This window comes from Triticum urartu, chromosome 3 (genome assembly GCF_003073215.2).
Source record: "Triticum urartu cultivar G1812 chromosome 3, Tu2.1, whole genome shotgun sequence".
Lineage (NCBI taxonomy): Eukaryota > Viridiplantae > Streptophyta > Magnoliopsida > Poales > Poaceae > Triticum > Triticum urartu.
The window spans coordinates 582,517,149-582,531,847 of NC_053024.1; the positions used below are offsets into that span (position 1 = coordinate 582,517,149).

At 43.4% G+C, this 14,699-nt stretch overlaps 1 protein-coding gene across 1 annotated transcript; it reads right to left on the reverse strand.

Moving 5' to 3' along the window:
* Positions 1–3,974: 3,974 nt before the first annotated feature.
* Positions 3,975–4,932, reverse strand: LOC125548755 (protein LURP-one-related 8-like). Its single transcript, XM_048712301.1, has one exon. It carries the CDS (start codon positions 4,822–4,824, stop codon positions 4,198–4,200), a length of 627 nt encoding a protein of 208 aa, XP_048568258.1. The 5' UTR covers positions 4,825–4,932; the 3' UTR covers positions 3,975–4,197.
* Between the last annotated feature and the right edge of the window lie 9,767 nt (positions 4,933–14,699).

Genomic DNA, 14,699 nt, shown 5'->3' on the forward strand with positions numbered 1-14,699 from the left:
GTAAGTTTTGATTCAAATGATCATGTGGAGGACAAACAAGATAAGCACGATTTTAGTCTCCACTCAACAAATGCACTATCTTCCTCTACACGTGGCATAGAATATATGTACAATCTGGACTATACGGTTGTTATCCATCATCTTTATAAGTAGTGTCAAATTGTCTAAGAACATCCAGATGGTCAAGATATACAAATGTCAACTAAGGAGAACAATAATTCAATCATGTAGCAAATTAATCTACCACATATGACATTTTAAAGAGAAAGTACTACACACGGCGCACTCAAAGATAGGTACCTGAAGTTGCAACAATATTGTTCGATGTAAACATTTAAGTCAACATACATGATAGTTAAAGTACAAAATGTTTGCACTTGAGACATGCTAAATAATTAAAAGTTTGTACGACAATCAATAGAAAATTACAACATAACACAACAATTATTTCATCTTAAAAATAGTATTTGATTAGTTGAGAGCTTGACTTGTCTATGTTCAAATTATATGCTATTGTTGTCATTCAAGATTGGATAAGATTATCTGAGTCTACATTAATAATGGTTCCAATTTTTAGTGATTATGTTTCTAGGATCTATAGGTGAGGAGATTAACAATATGTAGCTTGAATTGTTTAAGGAAGAGGCGGCTATGGTAGGGGTAGGGGCTAGTAAGTCGCACCATATTCCTCCTTATTATAACTTTGTTGCTAGTCCATACAGTAACTTTATCCAGCCAACGCTTTTCGGTATCCTACTCGAGTCGAAGCCCCATGTCTTTGTGTGGCGCTTTCATGTCGGCAAAAAGCGATTCATTCAAGCTCCATGAGCGTGTAAGTCGTTACCTGGTAACAATTGTTTTGTTAAAAAAATTAGAACATAACACAACTAATATTTTGTTCTAAAACTGAAATATGATGTTGTGTTTTGATTTGAAGAAAATTGAACTAATATAAAGAAGCGGCATGTTTAATTATTATTCACTACTCTATTTTTAAAGCTCGTCAGGTGTCACACAATTTATGAAATAAAATAAAGTTGCCACATTAACACAACAATGATAACAGTTAACACAAGCTACACTTTTTCCTATGAAATGAGTACAAAGTACAATAAAATAGGATAGAAAAGTTTGGCAGAAGAGCGTAGAAGTTACAGCAATATAAACACAAAAGTGTAGCTGCAAATAAAACAAAAGGGTGAAACAACAAGAAAATATTAAATTAAACTTTTGGGGAGAACATTCATTTTTTTGTCTATCAAATTGTGGTTCAGGTTCAAGTTTAAATCCATTTCATTCTAAATCAATCTAGTAACTCTACGCTTATATACTACTCCTATTAGATTTTAGATAACTTTTAGTTCGTTTATTTTCTACCAGCTGGACAAAATACACCACAAAATCGGGTTGCATTTGATACATCGATGCATGACATACATTCTTAAGCTTCTAGCGGGTTTGGTATGTTATCTCTCGATGGTAGTGAAACTTGGTTTTGAGGAGGCTCTCTTCCCCTCCTTTCCCTCTATTTCCCCCTTTTCATTGGGAGCTCCCTAACTTTCCCTGACTCCCCTCCCCTCTTCCTTCGGTGCTGGTGTCACTTGGAGCGAGGATGGGAGAGGAGCTCAGGTTGCTCTTGTAGGTTGTAGGAGTAGCGTAGTATGGGCCTTAGTGCCGATTGTCACCCTTGTGTGGGTGTGTGGCCTCATGTTGTTGCCATGCGAGAAGCCACCATGTGCTCAGCCATGTCTGCTTGCGTACAACACCTTGTGGTCACCGACGTCGCCATCGCTAGATCCTCCATTACCGAGACAAGGGGACGGGGCAGATGTGGTTTCATCCCGTTCAATAAGCCCACGGTGGTGACAATCCATATTGTTGCTAGCTTCTCTTCCTCGTTCCTAATGGCCAATCGCCAAATTTGCGGAGAGGGGCATGGTGGAAGATTTTGCAGCGGCGTGCTTTGTCGCTGCCTTGCCTCGTTGGATTCTGGCTTCTGGCAAGGGTGGCTCCGCTCTATGATCTGAAAAAGGGATCATCGTCTTCAGCCGCTGCTTACATGCTCAAGATGGAGAAGAAGCGGCCAAGACCAGGAGGTGATGCACATGGGGGTTGTGAGTTGCATCGATGGTGGATCTGAAAGGGTTACATCACCTGTCAGCTGTTGGCCTTCCCCAACGAGTCGTTGTTCTTTCTGGTCTAAAGACAGCCATGTTGCTATAAATAGTGGCATTCTAGGGTAGAGTCCATGACATAATGTGATGGAGGTCTTGCTGAACCAAGTTGTTTTGTCTTGATGGTTTTTAAGCAAATCAGACCACTTTCTAATCACGTGCTTCAAAAGAGAATTGAACCCAGGTCATAGGGGTTAGAGGCCGAGGGGCTTAAACCTAGCCCAATAGCAAACTGAGCTAGACTTGTTTGTTGTCTTTATTAAACAAATATTTATATCTTAGCTATATTATATACAAAACAAAATTGTACCTTGAATCGGCACCGAACCAGACGAGATGAGCCTACGGTCCTACCGGTGAAAACGTGAACTGTGAGCCTCGCTGGTCCGAAAAACTATGACTAGTAGTTATATGTTCAAAGGTAAGCCAAAAAAAGACGAGAGGATGTCAACGTCTTGATCTCTCTGCTAGGCGACCCTTTTGCTCGGGAATTAAATATACCAGAAATTCACAAGCCATGGAATATGAATTTGTACGTATGTATGAAAGAAGATGGACAATGCTAACGCCCACACGTGTGGTGAAAGCGAAATTCGCATACACGTTCTATAACACACAGACTACCACGTCACCGCATGCATGCATGTGGGAATCTTTTTAAATTTTCAGTTTTTAAGATGTTTTATCTCTTAAATGAAAAATCCGATTGAAAATCCGTTTCCACCATTAAATTCCTCGCGACTGGATCTTCGAAACTAGATCTCATATCAATATATTTTGATGAAATTTTTTTGAAGGTTAAAAGCTGCCATGTCTATTGCATATGAATTGTTATGGTGTTTACACTGAAGTTATCATGATATGTTTCAGCTATTTTTTTCTACATTTAAAAGTAAATTTTGACATATTATAAAACAGGAAATTAAGAAACTAGACTTGCCATGAACCATAAACTAAAATTGCCATGATACATGCACTTAAAATTGCCATGGTTATAATTTTCATGGGCAAACTACTGGAATTGCCATCATCAAAATACTAAAATTGCCATGCTCTACAAACTAAAATTGCCACGTGGCAACTTTAGTTGAAGCACTATGACAACTACAGTGTAAACATCATGGCATATAAAATTGCCATATTATAATTTTGACATATTATAAAACAGGAAATTAGGAAACTAGACTTGCCATGAACCATAAACTAAAATTGCCATGACACATGCACTTAAAATCGCCATGGTTCATACAAAAAATAATTTTCATGGGCAAACTACTGGAATTGCCATCATCAAAATACTAAAATTGCCATGCTCTACAAACTAAAATTGCCACGTGGCAACTTTAGTTTAAGCACTATGACAACTACAGTGTAAACATCATGGCAACTTTTAGGTAAAAAAACGTAATCAAAACATATCAACATGGGGTCTAGTTTTGAAAATCTCGTCGAGACGGATTTAATGGTGAAAATAAATTTTTAATTGGATTTTATAATTAGGAGATAAAATATTTTTAAACCAAAACCCAAAAAGATTCATTTTGATGTCATCTGTTTTGATGTGACAAAATGAGTGATAATGAAGATGTGTGGGCGATGTGTAAGATGCCACACGTGTGGGCGTTAGTTTTTTCGAAGAAGATTAAGACAACCTATGAAGAAGACAAGATGTTATCAGTTATGTCAAGGTTGGCAAGCGGAGAACCGTATACAAAAGAACTGTTTATTATTTTTCATATTATTTTTGACTATTTACATCTACATCCTTCTTAAAGAATTCAAAGAATATACACACCGAGAGAAACGCAGTAGGGGGAGACAAGGCCTCCATTGGCCAAGAAAAACCTCATAATTTTGGGGAGCATCATCGAACAGATCGGCTTGCTCTCATGCCCACACACATCGAGCGATCGACTCTCGCCATCACAATTTGTACTCCAACCTAACCCCAAACTAAGCGCAAGGGGCAAAAAAAGGCTAGCTTGACTAAATCGAGACGTAATAACAAACGAATTATAATTAACTAATCTACGGTGGACCAGCTCCTGAGCAGCGACGGCCTGGCGAACATCTGCTCGAGCGCCACCACCACGGCCATGGCGAGCGACACGCCGACTCCGGGCTGCACCACTAGCCGGAAAACATCAGTCCCGACAACCTCCTTCGGCCTGATCTCCGCCACCGCGCGCCGCTCTCCGTCGTACACCACGCAGCTCCGCCGCGCGTAGGACCCCTCCACCTCGTACGACGGCCCGGCTCCGGCGCCCGCGCCCGCGCACGCCGTCACGTGCGCCAACGTCTTGCCGCGGCCGCTGCGCCTGACTGTGTACACGGGCCGCCGCGTCTCCTCGCCGGCGAACACCAACCACTGCTCGCCCTGCAGGCTGAACCGCTTACGGCGGACGGTGAAGTTGGGGCGGCCGGCCGCGTCCATGAGGACGACCTCGTCGCCGCTCTCGGAGGCGTAGCTGTCGACGCGGTAGGCCAGGTTGCCCTTGGCGTCGAACACCGTGAACCCCTTGCAGTCGAATAGCAGCGACTTGCGCCACACCGTCAGCGTCGTGGGCCCCTCCGCGGAGCTGGCCGGCGCGCACGGCGCCTCGTCGACGGCGCCCGGCGCGGGCGCCATGTTGGGGTGAACCTTCGCCATGTGTAGTATCGATATCAGGGTCGAAGGAGCTGAGAGCGGACAGGCGGTAGCTGGGTAGTCTGAGCTAATTGAGCTTGGTCGGCCTGTTGGTTGGTTCTGAGAGAGGAGTCTGTGGTAGGCTGTAGTTATATACAAGTCCAGCTCGCTCCATGATGGTCCGGCCGGGCGGGAGAAACTGTCCACCGGCAAAGAAGGCAAAGGCATGTTGCTCTGACGTGCGTAGGGACGCAAGTGACATGGGCTGCTGCTTAACGACCTCTTCCTCAATTAATTAATAATCTTATCATGGATTATTTGCTACTACTGGCTAGCCATAGTGGGGTAACTTAGATTGTAACTTAACACACCCTAAGACAATTTTGCTTATGTGGCAAGTATTTAATAAGGAGAGAGGTGTTTGGAATAACATAAGGCTGGTTATAATGGGGAGTATCATATACTAGTATCATGCATATGATACTAGTCTATGATACTACATTCCTAATGCATAGTATCATATGTTGGTATCACAGAGGACTACATTTATTGCCATGCATGACACAAAGTAGCACATCATTTAATATGATACGGTATCATGATATGATACTCAAGCCTCTCTTTCTTCATTTAATTCTATGCCACCTCATCAAAATTGCTTAGTTGGCATGCATGATACTACCTATGATACTCCCATTACGGGTAGCCTAATATGTTACTGTAACATAGCGCTTCTCGAGGTAAAATGAGCCTATAAGGCAATAAATAAAACAATCTATGACACTACTACTAAGATACTTTGCACTATGAAGATAGTAACTTAGACTACTACCTCCGTTTCAGTTTACAAATCCTACGCGTATACCTAGATTACCAACTTTATCACTTAATATAGACTATATAACATAAAAATTATACGGTTTAAAAATAGAACATCTGGGGTTTATATTGATATATTTTTTGTAATATATGACTTGTATTAGATTGGTCAAATTGACGACCTAGAGGCACGCGCACGCCCTGTAAACTGAAAGAGAGGTAGTAGTATCATATACATGACACTAATATAAGTTACTCCCCGCTATGACCAGCCTAATAAATTCGGCTGACGCAAAGACCCAAGTTACCCAAGAACTTGAGAATGCTGCTGCATAATATTGTAATCAATAAATTAGGAGGAATCATCTGCCAGTAGACAGATCACAGAGTACTGCTGCTTTTCTTCCATCAACAACTGTTGTTTTTTGAACGGACTCCAGATCAAGCTCGTTCGATCGTAGCTATCCAGAGAAACAGCGCGACGTTTTGTGCAGGCATGCCGCGCCTGACAGATTAAACGTCGACTCACGATCAAATCGTCGACGCGTGATCTGGACACAAACTATTCACTACTACTGAGTATATCCATGCACACGCACAGCACTACCACTATGAACGCAGATCCCTAATCCGACACGCGGCAGGAGGCGAGGCTTCGGGCGGGCTAGCAATAGCACCCCTGCAAGAAGCAGCGGCTAGCTCTAGTGCGTCGAGTCATCTGGCTATAGGCGGCAAAAATCAATTCCATACCGATAGGCGATAACGCTCCGTTCCGTCGGCGCAAGCACGGACGACACGGTGATTGCCCGGTTAATCAACAGCGGAAGCAACGCAGCTGGAACGCGATTAACGAAGCATCCGCGCGTGCTGCTGATGTTATCTTCCAGGATTAACTAATAACTAGCTCCACTTTAGCTTTAGCTAGTTACGATCATGTCTTGAGAAATGTCATAGAATTAGAATATCTTGTTTAACATGATTGATGATAAAATATATGATGGTATAACACAATGATCAATTTGTCTCAAATGTAAGATCCGTATAGGTAACAATGGTGAGATCATCATATGCTTAGTTTGGCACCACAATTTTGGTCAAATGCCTTCAAAACTTAGTTATACGGTGCAGTTTTCTTGGGATCATCCTGAGATTCGTCTTTTGTTATTTGGACTTCAAAAAACGTAGAGAAAATTGTGCATTGAAGGAGGTTCAAACCCACCCGCAACTTCAAACTCACTATCGTAGTGCACCACAAACTAGATAAAATATGTTTGTGTAATAAAATGATATAAAGTTTGTACTTGCATGAAAAGAGTTTTGATTATTTCTTCTGTCATATTTTTTGAGTTTGTATTTATTTTTGTTTATTAGGCATTTGTCAATTTCCTAATGTGTGTAACTTCAGAATTATTAAAGTGTAACCGAAGAAGATGTGTTATTGAAATTTATATTTGTGCATTTTTAATGAAATGTTGGGTTAAATATGTGCATTTTGTGTAGTTTGCACATTTGAAGCATGAAATTGTCCATAATTGTTTACGTGCAAAGGTGGTTTTTACATTTTTAAGCTTAAAAGCGCACATGAATATTTGTGTTTTTGCAAGTTTGGGAGTCAAAATATTCAAGTAGATAGTTTGCGCATTCCGAAGCTTGAAATTATACACAATTGTAACTATTTACAATTTTGGGAATCAAAATGTTGATTTCAGTAGTCTGCGTTTTTTTTGAAAAATCCAGCATCACTGGCATTCATTGATAATAGCAGGAAGCAACGAAAAACAAGAGGATGGTGAAGGTCCTACGACCCGAGGATCCGAAGATCAAAGGAAAAAAGAAAAACAACAGCCCTAAAAGCTGCAGCACAACACTCTATACAATCCAAATTAGGCAGCGCAACTCTGACTTCAACGGTGAAACTACTAAGGAAACTACTCAGGGATGACGTCACGGAGGATTTTTGACAATGTCGCTAGCTTGGCTGACAGGGTTCGGGACCTGATAATACAGGATATCCACACATGGAGGGCAGTAGGATGCATTTGTGACCTGACGACGTGATTTAGCTGGCCTTCTTGGTCGGTTTGTAGAGTCAGATGCTTCCTGTGTGGTCGAGCTGGGGTGCCGGCTGTATTGTTGTAGTAACTAGACTGTAACCTTGTACTCCCTCTTTTCCCATCTAATAAAATACGGCCAATGGCCCTTCGAGACGACGTCACGGAGGATCGCCGAACAAACCACCTGCCACAGTAGTCTGCGTATTTTGAAGCATGAATTAGCTAAAACTGTTTTGTAGAGTTTTATTTTTTAGAAACGAAGCCTATTGCACTTTTTTTTGGTAATTTTATGTTTAGAAATAAGCAAAAGAATATAGGAGGCTCGCACAGTATAAATGTGTACCTAAATTTGCATGCGCTCAACCCAACAAATAAAACATTTTTGGTTTAGCGACTAAGTGAGATGACTCCTTACTTATCTTACTGATATCTTGCCGGTTAAAAAAACTTATTGTTACCTTCTCTTCTATCAAAAAAGAAAAAAGAAAAACTAATGAACGACCGTATCTATGTAACAGGGTAAATCAAGAAAATCCGGCAGAAAAGTGTAATTCAAGAAAAGAGCAATAGCAGGAATCAACAGAAGCAACATAGAAACACGATTAACGAAGCAGCGGCGCATGCTGCTGATGTTATCTTTCAGGATTAACTATTGACCAGCTCTGCTTTAATTAGTCACGATCAGGCCTACTACCGTGACGAGGTTGATAGTTAGCTAGTGGGCTTGTTGGTACCGTGCAATTCTTCATTCGGTAGTATTCGAGGTGTCGTTGAACATTGCAGCTGAGGCAAAAAGTAGACCTTGTGGCTGGCCCGGAGCCATCTGTGGGCTACTGATTGGCCGTCTAGATGTCAAAACTAACTACTGTTTTATACAGTAGATGACTACAACTACTAGGGGCACATGTATGTACATGTGAATAATTTGACCGGTCATTACATATTTTGTCATTTGGGTAAGTATTGTCGGAAGCCAGCTGACGTACGCAGAGAATGCAATAAGTGGAGTTTTTTCTTTTTTGATAGAGAGACAGGTGGAGTTGCGGAGTTGGCTCCGTGGTTCCATTGATTGTTTAAGTGTGTATAGTTTAATCAGTCATTAGATAAATTTCACTAGAGTACATACATGGTACTCCATCTGTCTTTTTTATTTTGCACAGTAGATTATCTTAAGTCATATTTTTTTTACATGAAATACTTTTGATCTATGCATCATCTGTCATGTTAGTACAGGAAACATCATAGTTTGACCATGTTTATGAAAATACCATCATTGAAAATATCAAATTATTATCATCAGATCAATCATGTAGCTTATTTTTCATATTGCATTTTTATTTGGTACTGTAGATGTTGACATTTTTAATATAAAGTTAATAAAACTGTTCAAATATTGAATTATGACCAAATTAATATGCGGAGCTAAAGTAAACGGTGGTAGTACCATACACACAACATGTTGGGTGCTACACATGGAGTAGAGGGAATATGCTCATGTCAATCAAGAAGTAGTATCGGGTTGCTTGATTACAAATTATATTACGTAAGTTTTGATTCAAATGTTCATGTGGAGGACAAACAAGATAAGCACAATTTTTAACTTCCAACCAACAAATACACTATCCTCCCCTACACGTGGCATACAATATACTCTCTCCGTATAGAAATACTTGTCAGAAAAATGGATGTATCTAGACGTATTTTAGTTTTGGATACATCCATTTTTATCCATTGCTCCAACAAGTATTTCCGGATGGAGGACGTATATACAGTCTGGACCATATGGTTGTTATCCATCATCTTTGTAAGTACTGTCAAATTGTCTAAGAACATCCAAATGGTCAAGATATACAAGCGTCAACTACGAAAAACAATAATGCAATCATATAGCAAATTAATGTGCCACATACGACATTTTAAAGAGAAAGTACTATGTACGACACACTAAAAGTTTGGTCCAAAATGTTTCAAGCCAGGTACCTGAAGTTGCAACAATATTGTTCAATGTAAACATTTAAGTCCACATACGGGATAGTCAAAGTACAATATGTTTGCACTTGAGAAATGCTAAATAATTAAAAGTTTTCTAAAATAGGTGATAAAAAATAAAACATAACACAACAATTATTTCATCTTAAAAATAGTATTTGATTAGTTGACATCGTTATTTGTCTATGTCAATATTATATGCTGTTTTTCTCATCGAGATTGGATAATATTATCTAAGCCTACATCAATAATGGTTCCAATGTATATAGTGATTATGTTTCTAGGATCTATAGGTGAGGATATTAACAATATGTATCTCGAATTTTTGAAGGAAGAGGCAGCTGTGGTAGGGGCTAATAAGTCGCACCATATTCTTCCTTATTATAGATTTGTTGCTAGTCCTTACAGTGATTTTATACATCCAATGTTTTTCAGTATCCTACTCGAGTTGAAGCCCCACTTCTTTGCTTGATGCTTTCATGTCAGCAAAAACCGCTTCATTCAAGCTCCACGGGCGTGTAACTCAGCACCTGGTAACAATTGTTTCGTTAAAAAGATTAAAACATAACATAACTAATATTTTATTCTAAAAGTGAATATGATGTTGTGTTTTGATTTGTAAGAAAACCAAACTAATATAAGGAAGCCAAGTGTTCAATTATTAATTCTCTACCCTATTTTTATAGATCATCATGTGTCACACAATTTATGAAATAAAATATAGTTGCCACATTAACGCAACAGTGAAAAACAGTTAACCCAAGCCACACTTTTTTTCTATGAAATGAGTACAAAGTACAATAAAACATGCCAAGAAAATTAAAGTAAATTCATTTGGTAGAAGAGCGTACAAATCACAACAATATAAACACAAAAGTGTTGCTAGAAATAAAACACAAAAGTGAAACAAGAAGAAAACCTTTCAATTAAATTTTTGGGGAGAACATTTAATTTTACGTCTACCAAATTTTGGTGCATGTTCAAGTTTAAATTTGTTTCATTCTAAATCAATGTTGTAACTCTATGCTTATATGTTACTCCTATTAGATTTTTGAAAACTTTTAGTTTGTTTCTTTTGTACCTCGGGTGGACAAAATACACCACAAAATCGGGTTGCATTTGTTACATGGATGCATGAGATACATTCTCAAGCTTCTAGCAGGTTTGATTTGTTACCTCTCAAAGGTAGTGAAACCTGGTTATGAGGAGGCTCTTATGCCCTCCTTTCTCTCCCTTTTCCCCTTTTCATTGGGAGCTCCCTTATTTTCCCCGACTCCCCTCTCCTCTTCCTTCGGTGGCGGTGTCGCTTTGGAGCGGGGATGGGAGAGGAACTCGGGTTGCTCTTGTAGGTAGGAGTAGCGTAGTTTGGACCTTAGTGCCGATTGTCAGCCTTGTGTTGGTGTGTGGCCTTATGTCCTTGTCATGCGAGAAGCCACCAGGTGCTCAACTATGTCTGCTTGCGAGCAGCACCTCATGGTCACCGTCGTCGCCATCCCTAGATCCTCCATTACCGAGGCAAGGGGATGGGGACCCATTCAATAAGCCCGCAGTGGCGACAATGCATGTTGTTGCCCAGCTTCTCTTTTCCTCGTTTCTAGTCGCAAAGTTGCGGAGGGAGGCATGGTGGAAGATTTTGCAGCGGAGTACTTTGTCGCCACCTTGCCTCGTCGGCTTCTGGCTTCTGGCAAGGGTGGCTTCGTTCTGTGATTCGGAAAAGGGATCATTGTCTTCTGTGACGCCCCCAATTCAATCGTACACTAATCATACACGCAAACGTGTACGATCAAGATCAGGGACTCACCGGAAGATATCAGAACACAACTCTACAAATAAAATAAGTCATACAAGCATCATATTACAAGCCAGGGGCCTCAAGGGCTCGAATACAAGAGCTCGATCATAGATGAGTCAGCGGAAGCAACAATATCTGAGTACAGACATAAGTTAAACAAGTTTGCCTTAAGAAGGCTAGCACAAATTAGGATACATATCGGAAGAGGCGCAGGTCTCCTGCCTGGGATTCTCCTAAACTACTCCTGGTCGTCGTCAGCGGCCTGCACGTAGTAGTAGGCACCTCCAGAGTAGTAGCAGACGTCATCGACAGTGACTTCTGCTCCTGGACTCCAACGTCTGGTCGCAGCAACCGGGTATAGAAAGGGGAAAAGGGGGGAACAAAGCAACCGTGAGTACTCATCCAAAGTACTCGCAAGCAAGGAGCTACACTACATATGTATGCATTGGTATCAAATGGAAAAGGGGTAACATATGTGGACTGAACTGCAGAATGCTAGAATAAAAGGGGGATAGCTAGTCCTATCGAAGACTACGCTTCTGGTAACCTCCATCTTGCAGCAGAAGAAGAGAGTAGATGGTAAGTTCTCCAAGTATCATCGTATAGCATAATCCTAACAGATGATCCTCCCCTCGTCGCCCTGTGAGAGAGCGATCACCGGTTGTATCTGGCACTTGGAAGGGTGTGTTTTATTAAGTATTCGGTTCTAGTTGTCATAAGGTCAAGGTACAACTCCAAGTCGTCCTGTTACCGAAGATCACGGCTATTCGAATAGATTAACTTCCCTGCAGGGGTGCACCACATTTCCCAACACGCTCGATCCCCTTTGTCCGGACACATTTTTCTGGGTCATGCCCGGCCTCGGAAGATCAACACGTCGCAGCCCTACCTAGGCACAACAGAGAGGTCAGCACGCTGGTCTAAATCCTATGCGCGCAGGGGTCTGGGCCCATCGCCCATTGCACACCTGCACGTTGCGTACGCGGCCGGTGAGCAGACCTAGCCTCCCTTATACAAGAGCAGGCGTTCCAGTCCAACCCGGCGCGCGCCGCTCAGTCACTGACGTCACGAAGGCTTCGGCTGATACCACGACGTCGAGTGCCCATAATTGTTCCTGCGTAGTTGGTTAGTGCGTATAGGCCAGTGGCCAGACTCAGATCAAATACCCAGATCTCGTTAAGCGTGTTATTTTGAAGTAACAGCGGACGCCGACCAGGGCCAGGCCCACCTCTGTCCTAGGTGGTCTCAACCTGCCCTGTCGCTCCGCCATAGTGTAACAGTCGGGGGCCTTCGGGAACCCAGGCCCACCTTTACCGGGATGGAGCCACCTGTCCTTTCGGCCCCCACATCGGAATCACTTGTGGGTACTCAACGAGCCGACCTGACTTTAGTCATAACATGTATAGTATGTATATATGTATGTATATACCCGTGATCACCTCCCGAGTGATCACGGCCTGATAGTATAGCATGAAAGACGGACAAGAATGTAGGGCCACTGATGAAGTACTAGCAACCTATACTAAGCATGTAGGATTGTAGGTAAGGTATCAACAGTTGTAGTAACAATGACATGCTATGCATCAGGATAGGATTAACGGAAAGCAGTAACATGCTACACTACTCTAAGACAAGCAGTATAGAGAGAAGAATAGGCGATATCGGGTCGATAAAAGGGGGGGCTTGCCTAGTTGCTCTGGCAAGGAGGGTTCGTCGTCGATGTAGTCGATCACAGGGGTACCGGCAGCGGTCTTGGGGTCTACCGGAAAGAACTAACGGGGGGAACACAATAAATAACAGAGCAAACAAAGCATCACAAAGCATAACATGGCAATACGCGGTGCTAGGGGTGACCTAATGCAGTACTAGGTGCTACCGGCGAAAGGGGAAAGCATTCGGGAAAGTATTCCTGGTGTTTCGCGTTACCGGACATATGAACCGGAGGGGGAAGTTGCGAGTTTGCTATGCTAGGGATGTGTGGCGGACGAACGGGCTGCGTATTCGGATTCGTCTCGTCGTTCCGAGCAACTTTCATGTACAAAGTTTTTCCATCCGAGCTATGGATTAATTTCTATGAATTTTAAAAGTTTTAATTATATTCCGGGATTTCCTGGATTCGTTTAATAATTCGAGCAAATAGCTAAATGGATAAGGATACCCAAAAGTGTACCCAACCAAAGTGTAATTGAGGTTGACAGGTGGGGCCAGTCAACTGTCCAGTCAGCAGTTGACTGGTCCATGTTTGACTAGTCAACGGTCCAGTGGGACCCTTTGTCATACACTAAATTTTTAACAGATTCTAATTATCTATTTTAAATTAGCAGTGGTCCCACATGTCATTTGTTATTAAGCTAATTAGAAACTAACTAATTCTAATCTAAGTCCAAATAGGGGCCGACCTTACTGGGCAGAGCCCAGCCGGCCGGGCACGCACGCGAGCGAGCATGGTAGCCCTTGGCAGAGAGCTAGTGGCGTGAGCCAGGAAGTGGCGCGGCGCACACTGGCGCACGGCCAGGGAGCGGGCGGGGGGTTAGGGCGCGCGCGGGGTGGCTCATCGGGGCCGCCAGGGACGGCGGCGGACGCGGCTGCGAGAGGATGGGGGTGACCGGGAACGACGCTGGTGACGGGCGGAGGTGGAGCGGACCGGAGCCGCGGGCGCGCGGGGTGGCGGTGTCGGACGCGAGGTTTGGGTCGTTCGAAAGCCCGCGGCGAGGAGAGACAGTTGGTGCCCGCGGTTCGTGCCGGGGCGGCCGAAATCGACGGCGGCGAGCAGGACCGCGGCGGCTGCAGAGAAGCGGCCGTGCGAGCAAGCGGCGGTGGCGGAGCTCGCGTGTGGGGATGGGAAGAAGCTGCTGGCGGTGGTGGCAAGCAGGGGAGGCGCGGGCCCAGGACAGGGCCGGCCGGCGCGTGCATGCAGGCTGAGCGGTCGCCGGTGGCTGTAGCAGCGCGAGAAATAGGACAGCACGAGCAGCAGACAGGGGAGGAGGCGCGCGAACGTAGCGGGCAGTGGGGCGAGGGCGCGGGCAGGGGATTGAGCGCGCGCGTGTGCAGCAGCAGCGGCAGGGCCACGCGTGGGTGCGTGAGCGTGAGGCGGGGCACGACGGAGACGCGATGAGCGCGACCAGGGGTACAACGAGCGGAGCTCGGAGGTGGAGCTCCAAGCACGGCGGCCTCGGCAAGTACGGGTGACTACGGCGACGGAAACGAGGGGGAAAGGGGGAATCAGAGGAGGGCTCACTACGGGG

What these genes read in the sequence shown, in the direction of transcription:
- LOC125548755 (XM_048712301.1), bottom strand. Translation starts at nt 4,824, where the DNA reads ATGGCGAAGGTTCACCCCAACATGGCGCCCGCGCCGGGCGCCGTCGAC.